Source organism: Gadus macrocephalus, chromosome 16 (genome assembly GCF_031168955.1).
Source record: "Gadus macrocephalus chromosome 16, ASM3116895v1".
NCBI lineage: Eukaryota > Metazoa > Chordata > Actinopteri > Gadiformes > Gadidae > Gadus > Gadus macrocephalus.
Window position 1 is genome coordinate 18,586,127 of NC_082397.1, and position 25,643 is coordinate 18,611,769.

A 25,643-nucleotide genomic window follows, 5' to 3' on the forward strand; every position below is an offset into this window, starting at 1 on the left:
TACCCCACTGTTGTTTTTCATCAGTCATCATGGGAAAAAAACATAAGGGGTAACACTGTCGATATTTATCAAATAAAACATAGGGGGTAACACTGTTGTTTTTCTTTGGTCGTCATGAAAAAAAACATAAGGGGTGCATTGGTGCATTGATAAGTTCAATGCAGTTCAATGCTCCCCCCGCGACCCGACCCCGGATAAGCGGTCGAAAATGAGATGAGATGTATATATATAGAGAGAGAGAGAATAGACGTCATCTCATTCCAATTGCCTTGTTCATGTAAATCGACCGCATCCTGTTAATTCTGCTCCATATAGACTGACTGAGGCAATATAAACCATACCTTCAAAAAGACTGGGAGGAAAACATTTCCCGTGGATTACTAAAAAGGTTAGCTTCACTGTGATTCTTTTTTTTTTTTTCCTTGAACTGGGAAATTAAATCATCTTATTTTCAATAGCCTGCGGCATCTGTTTTTTGTCCTACATGTTTCATATTTTTCTACGATGTGTGTAACTGCAGTCCAAATCACATCTAGCAAGATATAAATGAAGCAAAAATAAATATCATGTTAGAGGACATAAATAAAGGGCAAATGTGTCTTAGGCAGTACAGTAAGCATGACAGCCTAACAATAACAACATAAAATCACCGGCTATTGAAGGGTGGTTTAAAATCGCTTTATTTCACCCTCTTTCTGATAATTACTTTTTCTTTTTGAAAGAGACTTTGTCTATATAATGCAACAGCACAGGTGATACAAAAGTGTATTTGAATGATGCTGTTGGTCTTTACAATAACTGGCCAACAAATCATCCATCACGAACTTTACATATTATAAAAAAAAACAAGAAAATACAAACCAATTCCAAACAATAAATTAAGTTTCACATCTGTGTGCAACCCCAGAGTCCAATCAGACTGGGCCAGGTAAGGCTGCTGTAACAAGCCATCATCCATGCACACGTCTCCCACAACACCATTGTACAATCACAAAATACAAACAGGTATAACTGGGACAACTGTGTTGGTAAAAAATATGTACAAAATGAACATATTTGAGAATGTGGTATCAAAACATGTGGTAAACAAGGCACTATTGCCTTTGTTGCTAGTAAATAGTGCATGCGTCAGTGATATTCCAATATGTTGTGCTTGGTGCAACATTGTGCTGTACACATGCGGCATCAAATTGTGATATTGCAACTGTAGGTAATATGCAGATATTTTGTTATTTCAATCAACACACACACACAATGAACAATCCAGGGATGGCATTCATTAAAAAACACACATCCCCATGAGCAGGATTTAAGAACATGAGAACTGAACAAACAGAGAACAACCAGTTTTGGAAACATAATTTCTAAACTTTTATACTATGTGTATAGCCAAACAACCTTCCATCTGACAGTATTTCTTACATTGGATTGCGCTTCACATCTTCTTTATCGTTTCAATTACCATCATACTCAACAAGAATCGTCTCTTTTGAAATTGTATGTTGCATAGATGTATATAAATCACCTGTAAGTCAATAGCAATCACTATATAAACTATACACTATATCAACAGAGGAATGAACCATGTATGGACTACGTTTGAATTCACATTTTAAAAGACATTCAAAAATATTTAAACTGGAGACAGACATCGTACATTGTGGTTGAGTATAATCAAAGAGAAAAGACTGTTTAATGGCTGGTTAAAGTTTACGGATAAGGCCTTTGCTAATCACCAACCAATCAAGCAAGTAGCCACTTGGCAAAGGTAGGAGTACGTGTGTGTCTACTAAGATGGTGAGTCACACACTACAACAACGTTAAAAGACAAAACGTAGAAAAGACCTTACTATTCAAACCCCTTTTTTAACTGTATGTGAAGGCATTGCAAGGCACATCTTTGCTTTTAGCACGTAACAAGCATTTGTCTCCATTACAGAGTACAGCAGGAAAGAATATTTTCAAAGCAATTTCCTAAAATGTCATCATGTTAAAAAAATAACTTGAACAAATAAATAACTGAATCAAGTCAAAACGACTAAATAAATAATAAACCCAACGTGAACACTGTGCTTAAGGCCAGATAAACCGTTCCTCATCCCTCCACTCCTCCTATTGCTGCTCCTTCTGCAGAAGCATCCTCTCCTTCTCCACCTGGAGGCGCTCTCGCTCCACCTGCAGCCGGCCCGACTCAAACTTGAAGAACTGCAGCCGCTCCTTCTCCAGCTGCAGCCGCTCCTTGTCCAGCCTCAGCCTCTCCGTCTCCAGCTCTGTGGCAGCCACTGACCCGGCCCACCGCCCCGGACCCCCACCACCTCCACCTCCACAACCACCGCCGCTCGCGTCCCCGCCCCCACCCGCCAGATCCGACCTCCCGTCGGGCGCCGTCGACGAGGAGGGCGGGCCCTGCTGCGCCGGCCCTTCCGAGGGGAAGCGGGTCCGGCCCAGCGCCATCGCGCGGAGCCGCTCCTGCTCCACGTGGCAGCGCTCCCGCTCCGTCTGCAGCCGCTCCCGCTCCACCTCCAGGTGCTCCCGCTCCACGGCCAGCCGCTGCGTCTCCACGGCCAGCCGCTGCCGCTCCAGCTCCAGGCGCTGCTTCTCCATGGCGAGGAGGGCCGCAGTCGATGCCGCCGCCGCCGCCGCCGCCGCCGCCGCCGCCTCTCCCGGGGGCAGCTGCAGACCCTCCAGCCCCGTGTAGGCGCCGCAGAGGCCAGCCGGGGGGAAGTCCCGGTGGGTGGTGCTGATGTTGTTGGGGGTGGGGGTGGTGGAGGTGGGGGCCTTGGAGGAGGAGGACGAGGAGGCCAGCGTGCCCAGCTCGTCGATGTGGCAGTAGACGTCGGGGCCGCAGACCTCGCCGCGGGACGCCATCTCCCCCAGCAGGGCGGGGAAGCAGTCGTCCTCATCCAGCTCGCCGTCGCCATCCGCCCCGTCCCGGTCACTGTCTGTCTGGAGGGGGAGAGAGAGGGAGGGGGGGGGGGGGGGGGGAGTGAAAAGAGAGAGAAAACAAAGAAAGAAAGAGAGAAAGAAAGAAAGAGAGAAAGAAAGAAAGAAAGAAAGAGAGAAAGAAAGAAAGAAAGAAAGAAAGAAAAAGAGATTAATGTTGAATATCCATATTACCTTTGTGGATATACAAAGTGATGCAGAACTTTTTGTTTTGACAGTTATGCTCAGAAATAAAAAACAGTTTGAGGGTGTAATTTCGGATAGTATTAGATGCTACACAATGCTCAGCACTGTTTTTAAGTGCAAGGACGTACAGCACACAATAAGTGCATGCATTAAGAGCCAGGACGTGTAACATATAATAAGTGCTTAAGAGGGGTGGGGGGGGGGGGGTAGACGGTGGCTATACAGAGTCTAGGTGAACTCTGAACCCTATGCATGAGTATTGGACTAAGAATACCACTTGTATTTAATGATCAATTAATCGTCTTAAAGTCGAGAAATGGTGAGACATAGAGTCGAATAAGCATGTTTGGAAAAATGGAAGTGGAGTCTGAAAACACTCTCCGTTGTCCAAAACGCATTAGTAACTCTATACAACTCATAAATAAATGATCCTCGAGCAAGGTTCATTCTTTTTTTCCACGAGTTTCGTAATAATGAATCTCCAGATTGTAATTACAGGAAACTCATTGCCTCTGATCAATGCTCATTTAGGTTTCTAATTTTTTGACCATAGGCTCTCATGTACCCTGTATTCACTGGCGTCCTCCTCTATCTTCACCCCGGACGCGCTCATCATCGTGTGCCCGCTGGGCTCCCCTAGAGCCACCAGCTCCTGCCAATTGCAATGGTGGTCCTTGGGAAAGCCTGAGAGATCCACTAGCTGATCGCAGGCCGACCCCAGCATGGCGGCGTCGTGCTCGGGGGAGGAGTGCTCGCCTTCCTCCTTGAGAGCCAGCGAGGAGGCGGGGAAGAGGCACACCGAGAGCTCGGCCCGCAGCTGCTTCCTCTTCATCAGCGTACGCCAGTCCAGGTACCGGCGCTTCACCTGCAAGGCGGAGACAGAGGAGGGCGGTTTCATTCATACCTTCAGTTTAATCCATCGATGGACGATGACCCCATCCACGTTGCACTCATTTGAGGTTTATTGAGGATGTTTTTTAGGGGAATCTTTCTTTTTCTTCCTCCCTTATTGTGTGCATGTTTTCTGGTCACACATTGTTCAAAATCCAAAAGAAAATCGACAAATACTGTCAACATTTGGAGACACAAACTGAGCTGAAAACGAACACACAAACGCGCCCTCGTCAGACGCACACATGCACCTCGGCGGCTGTGCGTTGCTCTCCCTCGCCGAGCGCGTTGACACCGCCGGCCACCTCCTCCCAGGCCTGTCTCTTCAGCTCATTAATGGCTGTGTTCTGTTGGTGGGAACACACAAACCAGTGAGTACACACACACACACACACACACACACACACACACACACACACACACACACACACACACACACACACACACACACACACACACACACACACACACACACACACACACACACACACACACACACACACACACTTCCTCCCAGGCCTGTCTCTTCAGCTCATTAATGGCTGTGTTCTGTTGGTGGGAACACACAAACCAGTGAGTACGTACACACACACACACACACACACACACACACACACACACACACACACACACACACACACACACACACACACACACACACACACACACACACACACACACACACACACACACACACACACACACACTCCAAAATATTCATCGCTCTGCATTGTTATTAATCGCGACATTATTGTGAGCAATTTATATCTTTAACCTCACGCTAAAGAGAAAGGGCTATCAAAACATGTTTCTCAAAATGTCTGCATCAGATTGTTTTAATAGGTCAGAGATCCAGAACGAGTGGCGATAACAAATCAACATTAAATCAACTCACTTATAACTTTTAAGGAACAGGCATTAAACTTAAATGGTCCATTTTTATTGAAAATGATTTTCAATGTTTATCTAAGTAGCAAACTTTATATATAAAATCGTATTTCACAATGATTCGTTTTTTTGTGCGGCCATGTTTCGATCTCTCTGTGAATCTACACTGAAGTGCTGGTGTTCAGCAAATCTCCCGCCGGCGCTTTGTGAGATCTCCCATCTTTGGAGGTCTCATCAGCCTGACCTGTGTGAAAAGTCCCCGCTCGCCACTGCATTCAGTATCTGCCACACAGGTGCTGATAGCAAATTCTCCGGTATAAAGTAAATGCCTGACCTCAGCAACAACATCAACAACAACAACAATACACAATAAAACACTCTTTCGAGCAGCTAACGTCGCCATGCCGACGATGTCAACATGAGGGACTTTAACCGTTTCCTTTGGGGACAGGGTCAGCACTGGGAATGATCTCCAGCTACTCTTTGTATTCAACGTCACTAACAATATATTGATCAATAGAAACTGTCTTTCAACGTCAATAACGTTTAACTCCAAGACCTATTATTGTATTCATAACAGAAGGTATAGGCTTGGTCGGAAGTCCTGCTCTAGATCAAGAAGAGATATGTGCTTACTCAATTCCTTTGGATCGAATAGCATAGAATAGAGTAGCATACTCTGCATAGCCACCCCCTCCCTACGCTCCTCAGTACTTATTGTATGTTGTGCTTCCTGGAACTTAATGTATGCACTTATTGTGTGTCGTACGTCCTGGCACTTAATGTACGGACTTATTGAATGCCGTGCGTCCTGGCTCTTAATGTATGCACTTATTGTATGCTGTGCGTCCTGGCACTTAATGTACGCACTTATTGTATGTTGTACATCCTGGCACTTGACACAAAAATAGTACTTTGTTGTGTAGCATCTTATCCTAGATAGCTTTGTTGTACACAGGAAAAGGGTTAAACTAGCAATTGTTAGTGCTTGGCACGTTCTATGAAGATAGGGTACTTACTGTACCAACAGCAATATATAGTTTCTCCTCTTTCTAACAAATGTACTAATTGTAAGTCGCTTTGGACAAAGGCGTCTGCTAAATGTCCTAGATGTAAATGTAAATCTAACAATGTATATGATAAATGGTGTGTTCTATTAGAATATGGGAATTGGGAATGGTGTCTAGAATGGTGAGAAATTGGTGCTGCATTAGATGAGGTGGGGATGATGAGGATGATGATGAGGAGGAGGAGGACGACAATGGGGATTGTCTTCATCATCATGATCATCTCCATTCATCAAATATTATGCATATACCATGATGTATTACTATCATGTATAGTTATACATGATAGTATTTGTTTGAATGACTTGGTGTGTATACGTCTGTGCAAGGCAGTCAGCAGACATGGGACCGCAGCGGGAGTGGGTACCTGCTGCCGGGAGAACAGCACCTCCTGCCTCTTGTGAATTTCTCTGATGAGCGTCTGAGTCTCTCGAACGCTGTAGTTGCTCTTCCTCTTCCTCTTCAGACACTTCATCTGGAGGAAATCCAGCTTGGTGATGAGCGGGGGGCTGGATGCCCAGAGGGGGGGGGAAGAGAGAGAGAGAGAGAGAGAGAGAGAGAGAGAGAGAGAGAGAGAGAGAGAGAGAGAGAGAGAGAGAGAGAGAGAGAGAGAGAGAGAGAGAGAGAGAGAGAGAGAGAGAGAGAGAGAGAGAGAGAGAGAGAGAGAGAGAGAGAGAGAGAGAGAGAGAGAGAGAGAGAGAGAGAGAGAGAGAGAATTTTGGTAGAAACCTAAAGGTTAGGAGAAGGGGGGACTCTGACTGTGAGGAAGGTTATGAGATGGGGAGACATGATAGAAGGATAGTTGAGAGGATTCAATAGATGGAGATCCCTGTTGAAGGGGGAAAAGAGAGAGATTGTGATGACAGGTTTTACCCTGTAATGGAAATTTCCATAAGATGGTCATTTTGTTCGCCAAACACCAAGACACTGTGACCTCTTAGTTATTATCCATGTCAATACAGTTAGAAGAATCTGAGGAACAGTTTAGCACAGAATAAAAAATGAAACAATTGAAGAGAAAACATTATTCACAGGATATGTGTGTGTGTGTGTGTGTGTGTGTGTGTGTGTGTGTGTGTGTGTGTGTGTGTGTGTGTGTGTGTGTGTGTGTGTGTGTGTGTGTTGCATGGATATAATACATGTAACAACACATTTATATTTTACGGCCCATGTGTTATTGCGAAAATTGTAAGCGACGCTTGCTTCACTTGTAGCATGTGTGGAGTTCCTCTCGAAGAGGAATGGGCATCGTTTATAAACTTGCACAAAAAAAAAACTGCACAATGGGTGTAGCTCGTTATTCATATCTGTTTGATGTTTCCCCATGAAGTGTAACCCCGGCACCGTTTCGAAACGTACACATCAATCTTGCTGTAACTATAGGTTGCTGCCTTCTTCTTCAATCAATGCCCGGCGCGTGGTTTGCAGAGATCATCGTAAAAGGCATTTCATCTGGCTAAATTAGCCGGCTGTTGTATCACCTTATTCTATTGATGCTACCCTAGGGATATTTGATTGTTATCAGATGGAAATAACTCACCTTGTTGATCTCACTCGAATTAAATGCAATGTCCATTACACCAGGCACAGCATCTCGTAGCTTTATCGCTGCACCGTAAACAGCGCTTCTATTGGCTCGTTCGGCACCTCGCCCACCTCTGACGTACCGGGTCCCGCCCCCGATACTTCCGGACATGTGTTCCGCTTGTCATGTCCGACCACAACCAAAACAATAACAGGGATGCGTATATTTCTTATCTAGTAAGATTAAATTATCATCATTAGTTTGAAATCCGAATCTTTGAACTATGTTTGAGCATTAACAGGGCCGTTTTAATGTACCAGAACATCTGTAGGATATTTGCCTGTGAGCTGGCGCTGCTCGTCAAAGCGCAGTGCCCCTGGATCAAAGCAACAGTTACCTGAGTAGCTTTGGACAAACTCTGATCGTTGGGGCTTTTCGGTATGGTTCCTGGACACCGACCCGGTCCAAGTGGCTTTATGCTGCACGTTGTATCCAGCGAGAGGAGAAGGAGAGAATTGGATAGTTGGTTTTTGCCAGAGATGCCAAGTCAGCAATGGACAGTTTTGGCTTTTTTTCTTTTTTTCAGAAGTGAATAACGAATCGAAAATGATTTGGAGAATGCGGGCATCGATCCCGCTACTTCTCGCATGCTAAGCGAGCGCTCTACCATTTGAGCTAATTCCCCTTGCTGCACGATTCAAAGCCCCCCTCCTATTTCTCTTTACTGCCTCTAGGCTGCTCCTGAAGAAGTTTGTGTGTGAGAGGATTGCAGTTCCCTGGTCAGAGATCCAGTTGCCCCGCTTTCCCAGAGGGAGAACCAAGTCAGCAATGGTCAGTTTTTTCAGCAGTGAATAACGAATCGAAAATGATTTGGAGAATGCGGGCATCGATCCCGCTACTTCTCGCATGCTAAGCGAGCGCTCTACCATTTGAGCTAATTCCCCTTCCTGCACTGATCAAACCCCCCCCCCCCCGCTCTTTTTACTGTCCTCTAGGCTGGTCGGCTGCTCCTGAAGAAGTTTGTGTGTGAGAGGATTCCAGTTCCCTGGTCCGATCCAGTTGGCCCGCTCTTCCAAAGGGAGAGCCAAGTCAGCAATGGTCAGTTTGGGATTTCTTTCACCAGTAAATAACGAATCGAAAAAAAATTGGAGAATGCGGGCATCGATCCCGCTACTTCTCGCATGCTAAGCGAGCGCTCTACCATTTGAGCTAATTCCCCTTGCTCAGGGGCGTATCAAGCTTTCCAAAAGTGGGGATGTTCTGGAATAGGCGAATAAATAATCATTCCAAATAGCGATGATCAATTATATGAACTTTTACATACATCTAGGCCTACAAAATGGAAGAAATGCGAGCAGATACACTGTGTGTGTGTGTGTGTGTCTATATTTCTTCTCCTCTACTGTCTTTCTGTTGCCGCTGGCTCTGTGGCTGTTATTGTGCTGTTGCACGTTGTTACCAGTAGATGGCCGTCAAAGGCCAGATATGAATTGGAGTAGCCCTTTAGCTACGTCAGTGCAGTTGCCTGTTCAAGCATGTGACTGACTAACTTGACGAACACACGGACAGTCGAATGGAACGCACTTGCATGCTTCTAATGTTCTAAGAAAACAAGATGAACCCTTGACACACACTGTTGAGGACATTTCACGTTCAAGTGTGCTGAGAAAGCGAATCGCACAATTCTCCGGATTTTCGTGTATCACAGCATTCATTCACATTCATTAAACCAGTAGGCCTAAGTTGATTGCTGTGACACATACTTTGTGTATATTTTGAGTGATACACCTTGTAGATTGACGTGCGTTTTCTCAAGGTTTGAAAATGACGAATCGCACGAGGATCTCTACTCTCCGTAAAGGCTACCTGTAGCCCTAGTCAAACCTGTGCATCCCAACCGCGGTAGCACTCGAAACAGATAGCCTATAGCTTGCAACTTGCAAGCACGTCAGTGTCTGCAGAGGGAGAGAAGTCAACTTACTTGTTTTCTCTTGAAAAAGCCGTCTATAGTCCCCTGTCTTTTTCTTTTAGTTTTCGGCATCATTGGCTAGATTGCAGGCTTAGTTCCAGTCGGAAGAATGAATGGGATCTTATTCTAGGAGGTAACTAGCTCTTGAATAGAGAGCCATGAACCTTGCATCTATTAATGATTAATAATTAATCGCTTAATCGCTTTAATCGCTTAATATGCCTGAAAATGTTGCCTTCATTACAGGAAGTGAATGATGCTGATCTAAAACAGTGATTCAATTCTACCTTTTCATTGAAGGCGTCAAGTCAGTATGCAGCACGAACAGTTAGGCACAGCAATCTGTGAGAAACCGCTTGAATGACCGCGGTCACCGCGCTGAGCTCTCAGGCAGTCGGGTCTCGGGAGCACCGCTGCCAGCGCTTTCTGCAGGCTGCGCAAGCTGTTAATAATGCCGCTTTTCCACCGCACATGTAGCTCTACGTAACGTCAATTGTAGCGCTGGGATTTACAGAGTGATAATTTGATACAGAGGGATGCAATCATAGCAACCATTTTAAATTGCATACAACAGGCGAACGTTTACTATTTTTTATTAGAAAAGCTGATTTTTGTGAGGATTTGAAGAACAAAAGTGGAGGGGATGGAATGGCCTTCCAATAGAAGTGAGGGGGATGCATCGTACTCATCCCCCGCGTCTGATACGCGCCTTGCTGATCCATTCAAACCCCCCCTCCCGTGTCTCTTTACTGCCTCTAGGCTGATCCTGAGGAAGTTTGTGTGTGAGAGAGGATTGCAGTTCCCTGGTCAGAGATCAAGTTGCCCCGCTCTCCCTCTCTCCCAGAGGGAGAAATACCAAACTGACCATTGCTGACTTGGCTCTCCCAGAGGGAGAGCCAAGTCAGCAATGGTCAGTTTGGTATTTTTTTCAGCAGTGAATAACGAATCGAAAATGATTTGGAGAATGCGGGCATCGATCCCGCTACTTCTCGCATGCTAAGCGAGCGCTCTACCATTTGAGCTAATTCCCCTTCCTGCACTGGTCACCCCCCCCCCCCCACGATCTGTTTACTGTCCTCTAGGCTGGTCGGCTGCTCCTGAGGAAGTTTGTGTGTGAGAGGATTGCAGTTCCCTGGTCAGAGATCCAGTTGGCACGCTCTCCCAGAGGGAAGCCGTACCTGGTGCTGCCAGAGGTAGGCTGATGATGTAGTCTGAATACAATAATCAGGCAAGGGTCTTCTATTTGTGCAAAGTCATACTTAAGTTTTGAGCAGCAAGGGAGAGGGGCATGCTCTCCTTCAAGAGAACAACTCCCTTATCAATGACGTTATTCTACACTATAAAGCAATGGTCAGATCAGAGGTTTAATGGAATTTGCCATAATGCATTTGAATCAATGTTTCACATTCAGTATATGAAAGTCAGCATCGGATCATATCACCAATAAGGAATGTTCAAGCAATCCAATTGTACTTGAGCTGTGAATTTAATTCCTGTTTTATCTGTTGGTTGTCAACACATTAACTAAATGGTTGTCAAGTTAATCCTTTAGTTATTCTGTGTTTAGAAAATTACAAGTACATTTGAAATTCTTGACGTCTTTAACCTTATTTTAAAGATATGGTTGGTTAGAAACCAGCCAGAGCAAGATACATTTTGAAATGTATCTTCATTATTTTGAAATTGTATCTACATTTGAAAATAATCCTATGACCCCACATTCAGGCCCCCCTCAAAAAGCCACTCACCAAAAACAAGTGATTAGCTCTCTAGCTTTTACATTTGCTCTGCTATAGCTTTGTGGAAGACTCCGGTCTTGTGCAGTGAGTGCATGGACAGAGAGTACGCAGGTAGGCAGGTATAGATGGACAGGTTTGCTCTCTTCTCTTTTCACTTGGCCTGAATAAAATGATTGGACAGGGGTACTAAAGGCCTGCCACAGCCATAGATACCGGATTGTTTTATTTATTTTTTACTTTTCAAATGACCATATAGTGCCTTTGATTTATTGGTTGATGTTGGAATGTAAAGATAAATGAACTAATATGACAAAAATGCCCCTAAGATAACCTACACTAGCTTTAATGTCTGCTTTTTAGGCCACCACCACCCACACACCTCCGTTAAGCAGAGAAGGTGGAGTTTCAACATCTCCTGGGAACCTGCTGCCGGGAGAACAGCACCTCCTGCCTCTTGTGAATCTCTCTGATGAGCGTCTGAGTCTCTCGAACGCTGTAGTTGCTCTTCCTCTTCAGGAACTTCATCTGGAGGAAATCCAGCTAGAGAGAGAGAGAGAGAGATATGAGTATGAGGACCCTGACTGTGAGGAAGGTTATGAGATGGGGAGACATGATAGAAGGATGGATGAGAGGATTCAATAGATGGAGATCCCTGTTGAAGGGGGAAAAGAGGGAGATTGTGATGAATAGGGGCGTGTCAATGGACAGGGGAGGGGAGAGTCAGAAGAAAGTATGTCAAAATGCAACAGTATATGAAAGGACAGGTTTTACCCTGTAATGGAAATTTCCATAAGATGGTCATTTTGTTCGCTAAACACCAAGACACTGACCTCTTAGTTATGATCCATGTACAGTTAGAAGAATCTGAGGAACACTTTAGCACAGAATAAAAAATGAAACGAATGAAGAGAAATCATTATTTAAATAATCACAGGATATTCATTTTTGGATCTCGTGGGAGACATTGCTCTAATAGCAAGGGGCAACAAGATCACCATTTGTGATAATGGTTCCAAATGGTGTGTGTGTGTGTGTGTGTGTGTGTGTGTGTGTGTGTGTGTGTGTGTGTGTGTGTGTGTGTGTGTGTGTGTGTGTGTGTGTGTGTGTGTGTGTGTGTGTGTGTGTGTGCGTGTGTGTGTGTGTCAGGGATGGAAATTAACACCCGCCACACGCCATTTGCGGGTGGATTTGTATGGTGGCGGGTGAATTGTGTCACTTCACCCGCCACTGTGTCGGGTAATACTTTCCAGTCAGGTCCGATCAAATTTGCATATTTAATACATTCGTCATATGGCGCTGCAGTTCTACAGCCATTACTGTCAACATCCGGGCCCTTCTTCTACGCCTCTTTTGCTGAAATGCGACTGTCAACATCCGGGATAATAGAGTGGCGAAGTCACGCCCCTTCCGGTAGAGCTCATGGGACCAGATGGGACCTATGAGATCGAAAAATATGAATGGGTGTCAATGGAGAGAAAATAATTATTTTCTGGTCCCAGTCTTTATATGCCCTAGATTACACATATGTTGTTTGTTGATTTAAATGATAATTTTTCATGCAAAGAAAGCTAAACATTTTCGTGAAGAAGTTTGATAATTTTAGGTTTTTTGTGAGGCCGCTTTGTGAACTACAGCTCTTCAGAATTCTCGTTTCTTCGTTCCCTATATATTGCACTATATCATGAACACTATATAGGGAATAGTGAGTGAGTGTATAGGGAATGATTTCGAACACAGCTCTTATGTCCATGCGTGAGACACACGCAATTCGGAAATAGACGATGGGTGTGTCGCATAGACGTCGTCATCGTCTTGCCGTCCCTCCCCGTTCTGTGATTGGTTCCCCATCTCAGGCGAAAATCTGATCCATGGATTCCAGGCTGCCTCGCAGCACGAAATGAATTCGCCAGAATGGGCAGCATGGCTATAGCCAGAGCCCGTATACGAAGAGCCTGGGCACTTCCTATACGCCCCATTGTACCGATCTTGGTTGTAGTTCCATTAGACATCCACTGGGGGTGATCGCGGGCGAGTCCAGAATGAATGGGAGTCTATGGGGCTAGACGGTTAAATATGTCTCTTTCACCTGCTTGTCGTTGAAATATCGCAAATTTTATTGTAGATTCCGCAAGTTCAATATAGATTATAGTTCAAAAGTCGAATGAATGAGTACTTATGTCCTTTCGATTTCTTAGTTTGGGCCGTTGTTGGCCGTACACGCTAGGATTCTGCTAATGAATGCTGATTGGTCAGGGACGGACTTGCGACTGATTACGACCAGAGACCCCTCTTGACGGCATCTGAAGCTGAAGCACGATCAGAAACATTCCGTCGAAGTTAATTTTTTGCGTACTGTATTTATATTTTCCTGCAAGGCCTTTTATTTTTGATATAGTTATGTATGGTGAAAGTACATGGGCATAATGGAATTTCTTCCATTTCTTGTGTTCAATGTTCAATGTGTTATATACATGGTAGGGTACGGTATGACCACCTTAAATAATACAGTCAATGTCCCGCTCAATATCATTTCATCTGTCATTGTCTATTTTTCGAAAATAAAGATAGTTTAAAGAAGAAATGCCTCGTAAAAGTGCAATGATAAACTGCTCTGACAGTGGAAACGGATTGTCTGTCTTTTCATTTCCCAAGGACAGAAAAGGGTAACGTTCTTGCTTGCTCCTGTATGAATGGTCCTAGGCTACCTGAGGCTGCACCTGGTAGGGAAAGTTGCGCTGGAGCCCGGGTAAAAACGTGAGTGTCGAGACTCAAGCACTTAACCTACCTTAACCGATTGCTCCATACAAATTGTTTGTCAACGATTTAACAACTTCAACATCTGCTATTACTGTAGTTCTTTTTTTGTAAGACTTACTTGGGCTAATGACCTTGCACAGAGCGAAAACCATCTACACCACTGGTCATTGATTGCTATGCATTCACTGATCTTTACAGATGGGTTTGTTTTAAGCCATTGAATATAATTTCTCTGCCCTGCAACACATTATAAGCTACGCATGTTTGTTAAATGAGATATATGGTCTGGGTCGCATTGAAACAGTAACAGTTGTATAACAGTAATTATACAAACATTATACCAACATTGCAACAGGCAAGTTTATTCAAACATCACAAGAACAAGAACACAATAAGAACAGTAACTAATAGTAAATAATAAAAAAAAAAGATAAATGATTTAACAACACTGAACATACAGAACAGAGGCAGGGAAAAAGGACAGAGGAAGAAGACTTGTCCGTTGTCACAGCATCAATGTCCAACTGTAGAGATCAAGAAAGGAAGAGGCATGAGGAGGAGTACAACAGAACACTGCTCTCTAGGAAATTGTTTACTGATGTAAACTTAGTTGATGCAGTCTTAAAATTATGATTCTAATCCAGGTTTCTATTTCAGGAGAAAGAAATGGCTCATAATCGTTACTAAAAAAATAGCTTTATCATCGGCACTAGTGAGGATTAAAAAAAAAAACACTGTAAGTTACATACATAATGTAACACATTCGCGCATTTCTTTTTTTTTTACATTAGCTCACTAAAGCTCTGTAACTAGTAAGCAAGAAAAAGCCTTACCTCCAACAGCTGGTATTATCGTTGCGGGAAATGCGGAAGTGCTTCAGAAACTGCCGTAAAGCAGAACCTCTGACAGTATGACAATGTGTGACGTCATCGTATTTTTCTAACACCTTTTTAGAACAGATACGTGACCTTAAAAAATGCAATATTTAGCTGAGTTTATTATTTTAGCCCCACCTTTTGAACGCAACTTTCAAATTACTTGACAAAAAATTACATCGTGAGAAAAGTGGATTCTGAGGATAAAACCCCATAGGCTCCCATTCATTCTGGACTCGCCTACGAGCGCCCCGCGTGGACAGATTATTACTGCAACCATTCCAGAAAACCGGAACTAACCAGCGAGTGCCCATTCTCCTCATATTGGACATCTGCTATAGCCAAGCTATTTCGGAGGCGGGACACGTTCAGAATTCCAGCTGGCTGAAATTTGAGAGGGGTTCTGGGAGTGTCCATGGTAAGATTTGTGTAACCAACGAGAGAGAGGTATGATCAGTTAAAGGCACCCAGTGCAACTTTCGAGGCTTAAAAATAAACATTCAATTTCTAGTCTTTTTTACACGTAGTAAGTTTCAATAACTCCATACCATTACATACCGACATTTAAGCAGCAAAGATGAGACGTCGTTGTGTGGTGAGAACTGATACAAAATCGATAACAACAACAATGCCGCCATTTTCTTTATTTTTTGTAACCTACAATAAATAAAGCAGGCTTCCAGTCAATGGAAAAATGGCTTCTCCCCACCGGCGATTGTTGTTGTTTACGATTTTCTATCAGTTCTCACCACACAACGACGTCTCATCTTGGCTCCTTGAATGTCGATATGTAATGGTATGGAGTTATTGAAACTTACTACGTGTAAAAAAGACTAGAAATTGAATGTTTATTTTTCATTGAATGTTTACATAAAGTTGCACTGGGTGCCTTTAAGCACGACGAAGGAGAATTGTATGGAAGTAAATCTGTGCCATCGGATTTTGAAAATAAAAAGCCATTGAATTCTAAGCACTCAATATTTATGCATTGAAATCTGGATTTGAATTTCAACGTCCCCATGTTGAATTTTATAACGCTGAAAATTTGATTTTGATTTTTAACATAGAAAAATAAAGCTGAATAGGAGTTCAATTCAAATCCAGAAACGTTATTTCAATGCATAAATATTCAGTGCTTAGAGTTCAATGGTCTGGTCGCAATGTTGAGTTTTTCTTAAGTAGTTCACTAGCGTGCAATCATTTGGAGTGTCAGAATTCTGAGAATTTAGTCAGCATTCCGATTTCTCAGAAATCTCTGACACTGCAAATTAAAGCGCTACTACTAGCGAACTACTTTCAGCGTGACTGGAGAGAACTTCCTTAAATTAACCTTTAATGCTAGATTTGCATGAACGCTTTTGTGTGAATTAGTTTGGTTCTCTTTCATGGAAGCCGGTGGTGGGAGATTGCTGGGGCTTGCCCCATGAATTCAACCCATGCACACGCCACACAATTACCAGGATAGCGCCCACCAATTTGGGCCACTATTTAACAGTGTTACAGGTGGGAATCAAATGTGTTTCCCGTACGTAGGGTAACCAGACGTCCTCTTTTGCCCGGACATGTCCTCTTTTTGAGACACTTTAAAACATTTTTTGCGGAATTTCAAAATCATCGTCCGGGATTTTATTAGAGCCTCATAGATGTTCACATTGAATTTGCGTTGCGTTTCTTTGGGTTGTTCACAAACGGCTACGCCCTCCCCTCTGGTTCTCTTCGCTTTGCATTGGTGGAAGTGAGTAGGGGGAGTGGTTAAGTAGAGCCTTCAGATTGGACGGTTTGACTTGCTCATGGTGCGTTTGAGTATTCTCTGCGAACCGACTCGGATCTCTTTTTCAGCATTTGGACTTAATGCCACGTAAATATATAATTATGTTTTTGCACGTTTGCAACGTTTAAAAGTTCAGGGCATAAAGTTCAAGTATATGCCACTTGTATTGCTTAAGCCAATAGCCTTTTGAGGCAGTGTTTTTTCTGAATATTAGTGTTAAGGGCCAATGATGCTTACTATCATACGTTAGTTACCTGTCTGTGGACACATTTGTATGCAGTCACATGTAAATAACATGTTATGATGGTGTAGCCATGCATGTTGTTTTATTGTTAATAGGTCAATTTGTTTTTTATTGAAAATACTTTGTATAGATGAATTATCCCCAAACTTGTCATCGTAACATCTTTGAAATAAACATGACTTAACATGGCAGATACCTGTGCATTGTTTATCATATGCGGTAAGAGTGTAACGTGGAAAAAAGAAAAAGTGAAAAAAAACTGCACAATGGGTTTAGATCGTTATTCATATCTGGTTAGATGTTTCCCCATGAGGTGTAACCCCCGCACCGTTTCGAAACCTACACATCAATCTTGCTGTAACTATAGGTTGCTGCCTCCTTCTTCAATCAATGCCCGGCGAGTGGTTTGCAGAGATCATCGTAAATGGCATTTCATCTGGCTAAATTAGCCGGCCGTTGTATCACCTTATTCTATTGATGCTACCCTAGGGATATGTGATTGTTATCAGATGAAAATACCTCACATTGTTGATCTCACTCGAATTAAATTAGATGTCCATTATACCAGGCACAGCATCTCGTAGCTTTATCACTGCACCGTTAACAGCGCTTCTATTGGCTCGTTCGGCACCTCGCCCACCTCTGACGTAGAGGGTCCCGCCCCCGATGCTTCCGGACATGTGTTCCGCTTGTCATGTCCGACCACAACCAAAACAATAACAGGGATGCATATATCTTTTGCCTAATACGTTTAAATTGTCATCATTAGTTAGAAATCCGAATCTTAGAACTATGTTTGAACATTAACAGGACCGTTTTAGTGTACCAGAACATCTGTAGGATCTTTGCCTGTGAGCTGGCGCTGCTCGTCAAAACGCAGTTCGCCTGGATCAAAGCAACAGTTACCTCAGTAGCTTTAGACAAACGCATGTTTTGCGGAAGAAGGACTTTGGTTAACCTTTGAGAGCCGCCATGGGGTCTGTTCGTTGGGCTTTTCGGTATGGTTCCTGGACACCGACCCGGTCCGAGTGGCTTTATGCGGCGCGTTGTATCCAGCGAGAGGAGAAGGAGAGAATTGGAAAGTTCGTTTTTGCCAGAGATGCCAAGTCAGCAATGGTCAGTTTGGGCTTTTGTTCTTTTTTTTCCAATAGTGAATAACGAATCGAAAATGATTTGGAGAATGCGGGCATCGATCCCGCTACTTCTCGCATGCTAAGCGAGCGCTCTACCATTTGAGCTAATTCCCCTTCCTGCGCTTTTCAAAACCTTCTCCCTCTCTGTTTACTGTCCTCTAGGTTGGTCGGCTGCTCCTGAGGAAGTTTGTGTGTGAGAGGATTGCAGTTCCCTGGTCAGAGATCCAGTTGGCACGCTCACCCAGAGGGAAGCCGTACCTGGTGCTGCCAGAGGTAGGCTGATGATGTAGTCTGAATACAATAATCATGCAAGGGTCTTCTATTTGTGCAAAGGCATACTTAAGTTTTGAGCATAATGGGAGAGGGGCATGCTCTCCTCCAAGAGAACAACTCCCTTATCAATGACGTTATTCTACACTATAAAGCAATGGTCAGATCAGAGGTTTAATGGAATTTGCCATGATGCATTTGAATCAATGTTTCACATACAGTATATGAAAGTCAGCATCGGATCATATCACCAATAAGGAATGTTCAAGCAATCCAATTGTACTTGAGCTGTGAAATTAATTCCTGTTTTATCTGTTGTCAACACATTGACTAAATGGTTGTCAACCCTTTAGTTATTCTGTGTTTAGAAAATTACAAGTACATTTTAACTTCTTGCCGTGTTTAACATTATTTTAAAGATATGGTTGGCGAGAAACCAGCCAGAGCAAGGTACATTTTGAAATGTATCTTCATTATTTTCAAATTGTATCTACATTTTGAAAATAATCCTATGACCCCACATTCAGGCCTCCCTCAAAAAGCCACTCACCAAAAACAAGTGATTAGCTCTCTAGCTTTTACATTTGCTCTGCTATAGCTTTGTGGAAGACTCCGGTCTTGTGCAGTGAGTGCATGGACAGAGAGTAGGCAGGTATAGATGGACAGGTTTGCTCTCTTCTCTTTTCACTTGGCCTGAATAAAATGATTGGACAGGGGTACTAAAGGCCTGCCACAGCCATAGATACCGGATTGTTTTATTTTTTAAATATTTTTAAATGACCATAGTGCCTTTGATTTATTGGTTGCTGTTGGAATGTAAAGATAAATGAACTAATATGACAAAAATGCCCATAAGATAACCTACACTAGCTTTAATGTCTGCTTTTAGGCCACCACCACCCACACACCTCCGTTAAGCAGAGAAGCCCAGAGGTGGAGTTTCAACATCTCCCACCAGGGGGAGTATGCGGTGCTGGCTGCAGAGCAGGGCCTGCAGGTCGGGGTGGACGTTATGAAAACCACCATGCCAGGTACTTACTAACAACTGTATAGTCATATCAGCCAAAACTCATAATACCCTATCCATTGAGGTAATAGAGCAAATATTTTCTTTATTTGGTGGCCATGTCTGTCTGTCTGTCTTTTCTGTCTCTTTCTCTTTCTCAGTTCAAATCTTTCTGTCATCTTACGCATTTTATCTTTAACCAGGTGCCACTTGTCTCTAATTACCTCTAATCACACAACAAAGCTACATTATGGTGTTTCCTTATCCTCCAGATACACTTGCCTGATGGCTGAATTAGCAGTTAAGGGCTTGTTTTATGAGGTGCTCATATTTCATGGTATGTTACAGTTGTAGAAGTATATGTCAATAGCTGCAGTAAAAAATTATGGATGAATAAAAATTAGATGTTCAGTGCATGGCAGCTTGTTCCACAATCAAGGAACAGTCTATGAGACACATTTCAAGCCAATAGCATGAGGAAGAGATGGAGAATTGAACACATTAAATCTCGCTTTTAGGGATATTTGATATTTGAGATGGTCCTTTCTGTTTTACAGGTTAGCCCACCTGTCCTTTCTGACCATCAGGGTCTTGCCAAGCCAGTCAGTGAACGATTGTTTATCCTAGCGTTGCTGTTTTCTTTACTCCCACCAGGTGTCAGTATTGCCCAATTTGTTTTGTGGTACAGTTGGATGAGGCACGTTCTCCGTGATGTGTTGAGCACGTACTGTCTGTTCACAGTTGATCTGTGGACATTCCTAAAGGATTATCTGTCGTCACCAGCCTCCGAAGCATAACAGTATCTCAATATCCAGACGGTATAACTGATTGAAATCATGAAGCATAAATGACAGCAACACATTGAATCGAGTTTTCATCCATGAATCTCATGGACACATTTTTTTTAATCAAAGCAATGTTCTCAAAATCGAGTTAAAAATGCAAATGTACCTAATGGGGGAAAGCGAGGTTTCAGTGGGTTTCTGTTGGCCCTGGGAGGGAATATGCTTTCAGAATAATTATCAGATGTGCGTTTCTCCTCCCTCCCTCCCCCCCCCGCCTCATTCTCGCCCCCACCGTCTGCTCTTTATCCTCTACTTTCTCTCTCTCCTCCTCTTCTCTCACCCAATCTGTCTATTCCCTAATCTGTTTCCCTCCTCTTCAAACCAAGCTACTACCTGTGTATTTGTGTGTGTGTGTGTGTGTGTTGTGGACACACATTTCATGGTTTGCCCCTCCTCTCTCCCCCGTCCTCCCTCTCTCCCTCCTCCGACGGCAGGTAGCAGCTCTGTATCCGAGTTTTTCCGCATCATGACTCGTCAGTTTACGGAGTACGAGTGGAGCGTCATCCAATCATCTGGCTCAGAACGCCAGCAACTCGCCGCCTTCTACCGCCACTGGGTAACTATAGCAACCATATATGTTGGACCTGGCAAAGCATTGCTTGAGGATTGCAGAGGCCGCAAAGTTGGGGCTATATGCTTCAGTGTGTGTGTGTGTGTGTGTGTGTGTGTGTGTGTGTGTGTGTGTGTGTGTGTGTGTGTGTGTGTGTGTGTGTGTGTGTGTGTGTGTGTGTGTGTGTGTGTGTGTGTGTGTGTGTGTGTGTGTGTGTATTTCCTAAAAGGGGAAACAGTCGTTATTTCTAGAAAACACATGCATGTGTTTTTATTCAACAAGGATGCGTTTAAGAACATGCACTACACCATGACAACACATTTTTTCTCTTAAATTCTTTCTCCATCCTTTCTCTCTGTCATCTTCAAATATTTTGTTGTCATGTCTTCCAGACAAGCTCTCTCCCTTTCTTCTCTCGTACACTTTACTCTCTCCTTCGCTCTTGCTCCACACCTCTATATATCTTTCATCTCTATGTCACTCACTCACTCACTCACTCACTCACTCACTCACTCACTCTCGCTCGCTCCTCCTCTTATTCTCTCTTTACCTTTTTCCCCTCTGTCTACCTCTCTCTCTCACTCCCCTCTCCTTCGATCCATCGCTCGCTTGCATTCCCTCCTTCCCCCCTCTCTCCGTCCCTCTGTCTTTCCCTCCCTCCGTTCCTCCCTCCCTCCCGCCATCCGTCCCTCTGTCTCTCCCTCCCTCCGTTCCTCCCTCCCTCCGTCCGTCCGTCCCTCTGTCTCTCCCTCCCTCCCTCCGTCCGTCCCTCTGTCTCTCCCTCCCTCCCTCCCTCCCTCCCTCCGTCCGTCCCTCTGTCTCTCCCTCCCTCCGTTCCTCCCTCCCTCCGTCCGTCCCTCTGTCTCTCCCTCCCTCCCTCCCTCCCTCCCTCCCTCCCTCCCTCCCTCCCTCTCCACGCTGCCCCCGGCCCCAGATGGACAGGGCCGGTGGCGGTGCGTGGGGCGAGGCCGTTGTGAGATCGAGAGGGTGGCACAGAGACGTCAAGCTCCGATACCAACGACATACTGTTGACTAATGGCAGTGCTCTACTGTTGCCATAGAGATTAGCCTCGAAACGCTGTTACCTTGGCTATCGAGCAGGGCTTTTCGCTAGGAACCGCGCAATTCTGCTAAAGCAAGCACAAACCCAGACACACACACACACAAACACACACGGGGTTCCTTCTGGGCCATTTTCTTATCAAGGCCCTTCAGGTATTATGCAATGCTCACAGTCGCGCTCATGCGATCGCACCTCAGGAAGTTCTTGTAGGCATTGTAGGCCCATGAGTCCGCTGTAGGGGTTAATGAGGCACATTTGGAATGCACCCATTCATGCTTTGCTCCTCGACACAGCTGACGAGGGGAGGTAACCCTGAGGCTCTTCTCCATGCCCAGGCGCTGAAGGAGAGCTTCATCAAGGCCATTGGCACGGGGCTGGGCTTCAACCTCCAGAGGGCGGAGTTTCACCTCTCCCCTCAGCCAGTCACAGAGGAGCAGGGGCAGCACCGGACCATGATGCATCTGGACGAGGAGGAGGAGGACAGCTGGAGGTTTGAGGTATGCAGTGAGGGGTGGAGAGGGGATGGGGGTGTTGTGAGTCTTTCCTGTGATAAAGGTTTGAAAATGTGACAGCAATCGACTGTTGTATTACTCAAGCAGGATGTGAAGAAAGATCTTTGTGATTTTGTTGTTGTTGCTGTTGTTGTACCGCCGTCATAAATCAAGTAGGCAGATGGAGGAGAGCAGAGATAGACAATCGTCATACTATAGTGCAGATTGGGCCCACGGCTGCCATCAGTCATTTGAGTGTGTGTGTGTGTGTCAGTCAGTCTGTTTTCCATATCGAAATATCAAACGTTTTATCCCAATTAGATTTGTGACTCAGAAGAGTCACGAAACAGATTATTCTGTGTTTTAATGGTATGGACGGGATATCTGATTCAATATGGATGTATGCTGTGTGAATATGTGTGTGGTTGGGTGTGTGTGTTAGATTCGGGTCATCTGAAGTCCATTCTCAAAACCCAGTTAACCCAAGAAGCATGAGGGCCGGGCTCTTTACCAGAAAAAACCTGGTGGAGCCTAAGTGAGTGCCTATGTTTTCCTGCCTCCCTTTTTTTCCCCTCTTCCTTCTCCGTTTTGTAGTGTGAGCCACTGGAGAGACACTTCAAATTGAATCCAAAGTGGCCTTATTTTGAGAGGATATGTCTATGTGTGGGGGGACTGCTCTCCAGAGATTCCCCCCCCCCCCCCCCGTTCCTTCCCCACATCAATATCAGAGATTAGAGGAGTTCAGGAGAGAAGTCCCTCGGTCGCCACGCTGCTGTCGTCTCTCACACCTCCTGCTCCCTCGCCACAAGGCCCCGTGCCTTCACCCCCTCCCACTCCTCTTCCTCCAGCCCCATCTCTCTCTCTCTCTCTCTCTCTCTCTCTCTCTCTCTCTCTCTCTCTCTCTCTCTCTCTCTCTCTCTCTCTCTCTCTCTCTCTCTCTCTCTCTCTCTCTCTCTCTCTCTCTCTCTCTCTCTCTCTCTCTCTCTCTCTCTCTCTCTCTCTCTCTCTCTCTCGTAGCGTCACTAGATATAACTATAGAAACACACCCCCATGTCAACCCTATCCCACCTTCGGCCCGTTTCATTTCACCAATGACATTTTTATATTGACCTTGTCATTAGCCCATCCTCCTGGGTATTTTCAAACACCTACCTCACCAGCTTCATTCTACACCAGTTCCTTTATTTGTGCATCTGCGGCTCCTCTGAGTGTTCAGTGATGTCAGCCCCACCACCGTACTCCCTCCCATCCCCACAGCCTTGCGTCACGTCCGCGTGAGGGCAGAAGACAGGTAACCACTTGGTGTCATCGGTTCCATGGGGGGGCTCTAATGCGACTTTGGTGTCTGGGTTTTCACGCCCGGGAATAGCTGCTGCTGCTGCTACTGCTGCCTCGCGTCCTCTCGGACCGCCGAGGTAAATGTTACTGCACCACTTCCTTCAGCCCTCTAGGCTTAAGTGGGGGAAGGGACAGGTGGCAGTGGTGGTGGTGGTGGTCTGTTGGGGACCACGACACACCGCTATGAGTGCCGTTTAGAACGAGGTCTAATCAATAAGGACCTGTGTCAGAGGGGGGCGGTCACTGAATGCGGTGCATGCCCGGGCGCTTAGAAAGACGACAAGAAACATGTTTTTTCACAAATATATTTCCTCCATATTATTTTTCATTTTTGAACGACAGTTGTGCAGCTGGGTTTTGATCTCTATGTGAGTCTGTCCTGATCCCTGAACGCTGCCCGCTGTTCAGCATATCTCACGCATGCGCTCTATCCATCTCCTGCCGTGCCGAGAGAGGGGGGGGGGGGGGGAGGGGCTCAAAGCACTGGCGGCTCGATCGGGGAGAAGCTGAACAGTAATAAAAAAGCTCAAGCTTTTTTATTAGCTGTAAAAAAAATTTACAGCTAATTTATGCATTTCAGTAATGCTATCTGTGTGCGTCTGTTGTTCTTCAGGAAAGCTCGTTGGATGCGGACCACCATGTTGCCGTGGCGCTAGGACTCCACAGCCCTCCTCCTGCTGGGGTAAGGACACACCCCACACAGCACCAACACAACCCTCCCCTCCCGCCATGTAAAACACAGCAGTCCTGTGGTGTAGCCCCCCCCCCCCACCCCCCCCCCCTTTGATCTCAAACCCTCACCCGTCTCCCCCACAGCAGCCCAGATGCCCGTCGCCCCCTCCCCCCACCGCCTTCACCCACCTGACGTTCGGTGACCTCATCGCTCAGGCCACGCCCCTTAGCGAGGAAGACCCCGCCTACTGGGACGGCTTCCAGAGCAAGGGCGAGGCCCCCCAGAGACAGAGCAGCAGGGCCCCGTCAGAGTGAACGCCGCACCTTCCAGCGCGGCGGCGGCGGCGGCAGAGCCACGCCACAGCGGGCCAAACGCACCCGGAGCGCCTCACAATGTCCGGGAGACGCAGGGAGGAAGACCGAATGGACACGGGTCCACACGCATGCGTCATCCTGCCACGGGCTGGAGCTCTGATGTACCCAGGCACACGCGTCTTACCGTGACCTGCTGGGCTGTGGGTCGCTCCGGAGGGAACGACGCACATTGGAGAACGTTAGTGCTGGAAAAACGCACGGTTAATGTGTTTCAATGTGCTCCGTGAGTAATACTCTCACTGTGTGCACTGTTTGATTGTGGTTGAGTGATATGTTGTTTGACTAATTGGGTTGTATTTTTACGATCACATTTCGCCTTGAACCCCCAGCTACATGGGAACAGATAAAGAAATGTAAATGAAGTCTTGGTGTTCTTCTACTTATTTCTCAGGTGTTTACCTGTATGTTAATTCTCTCTCTCGCCATCCATGTCTCTTATCAACCTGTGTGTGTGTGTGTGTGTGTGTGTGTGTGTGTGTGTGTGTGTGTGTGTGTGTGTGTGTGTGTGTGTGTGTGTGTGTGTGTGTGTGTGTGTGTGTGTGTGTGTGTGTGTGTGTGTGTGTTCGTGACTTATGCACACTACTGCCTCCCCTCGCTTAAATCCCTCTTCTATAGGCTTTACTAATATGCATGATTGATCATGGCATGATTTTGTGGGTGTAAGAAAAATATCTTAACAAGCAATATATATATTTATACAATTAAACACGCTATTTAAAAACAAATGCATGAGTTTAATGTAAATGTTCAGTAATAAGTTGAATAACGCTGACATTTTCAGTGTATTAGTACATTGAATTGTCCCATAGTGCCATTCCCTGTGTCTCCATCTCTCCCCTTCAATCATATCTCCTTCCTTCTTCCTTGACCCTGTGGTCGGACTCCATCTTCCTCCAGGTCAGCCAGGGCTATCGATTTGAGCGCTGGCCTACATGTTTGCTGCCGCTGCCTCACAGACTTCCTGACCATATCCGATAATCGCCAACTTAAATTCCAGTATACAGGAGGGGAAATGGCCTAGCATCGAACATAGTCAGGGGTCAAA

The 25,643-nt window shown here is 45.2% G+C and overlaps 2 protein-coding genes and 1 long non-coding RNA gene across 11 annotated transcripts; 1 reads left to right on the plus strand and 2 right to left on the minus strand.

The window, feature by feature from the left end:
- Positions 1-656: 656 nt before the first annotated feature.
- msantd4 (Myb/SANT-like DNA-binding domain containing 4 with coiled-coils) lies at positions 657-6,709 on the minus strand. The gene is made up of 4 exons (XM_060074444.1): positions 6,343-6,709; positions 4,272-4,367; positions 3,695-3,994; positions 657-2,946 (listed from the first exon to the last, which is right to left on the minus strand). Exons 1-4 carry the CDS (start codon positions 6,448-6,450, stop codon positions 2,113-2,115), a joined length of 1,338 nt encoding a protein of 445 aa, XP_059930427.1. The 5' UTR covers positions 6,451-6,709; the 3' UTR covers positions 657-2,112.
- Positions 6,710-7,537: 828 nt separating this feature from the next.
- On the plus strand, positions 7,538-24,960 carry aasdhppt (aminoadipate-semialdehyde dehydrogenase-phosphopantetheinyl transferase). 9 transcript variants are annotated; one of them, XM_060074451.1, is made up of 10 exons: positions 7,634-7,736; positions 8,235-8,331; positions 8,496-8,598; positions 10,552-10,662; positions 18,151-18,261; positions 19,148-19,289; positions 20,544-20,665; positions 22,016-22,219; positions 24,165-24,233; positions 24,368-24,960. In XM_060074451.1, exons 3-10 carry the CDS (start codon positions 8,596-8,598, stop codon positions 24,536-24,538), a joined length of 933 nt encoding a protein of 310 aa, XP_059930434.1. In that variant the 5' UTR covers positions 7,634-7,736; positions 8,235-8,331; positions 8,496-8,595; the 3' UTR covers positions 24,539-24,960. The 9 variants fall into 9 exon arrangements, with proteins under 9 accessions (XP_059930429.1, XP_059930428.1, XP_059930433.1 ...); XM_060074452.1 differs by lacking the exon at positions 8,496-8,598; XM_060074446.1 differs by lacking the exons at positions 8,235-8,331; positions 8,496-8,598 and having other exon boundaries at positions 7,538-7,736; positions 24,371-24,960.
- LOC132474044 (uncharacterized) lies at positions 21,932-23,983 on the minus strand. The gene is made up of 2 exons (XR_009529553.1): positions 23,648-23,983; positions 21,932-23,612 (listed from the first exon to the last, which is right to left on the minus strand). It is a non-coding gene; the product is annotated as an uncharacterized LOC132474044 (long non-coding RNA).
- Positions 24,961-25,643: the final 683 nt, after the last annotated feature.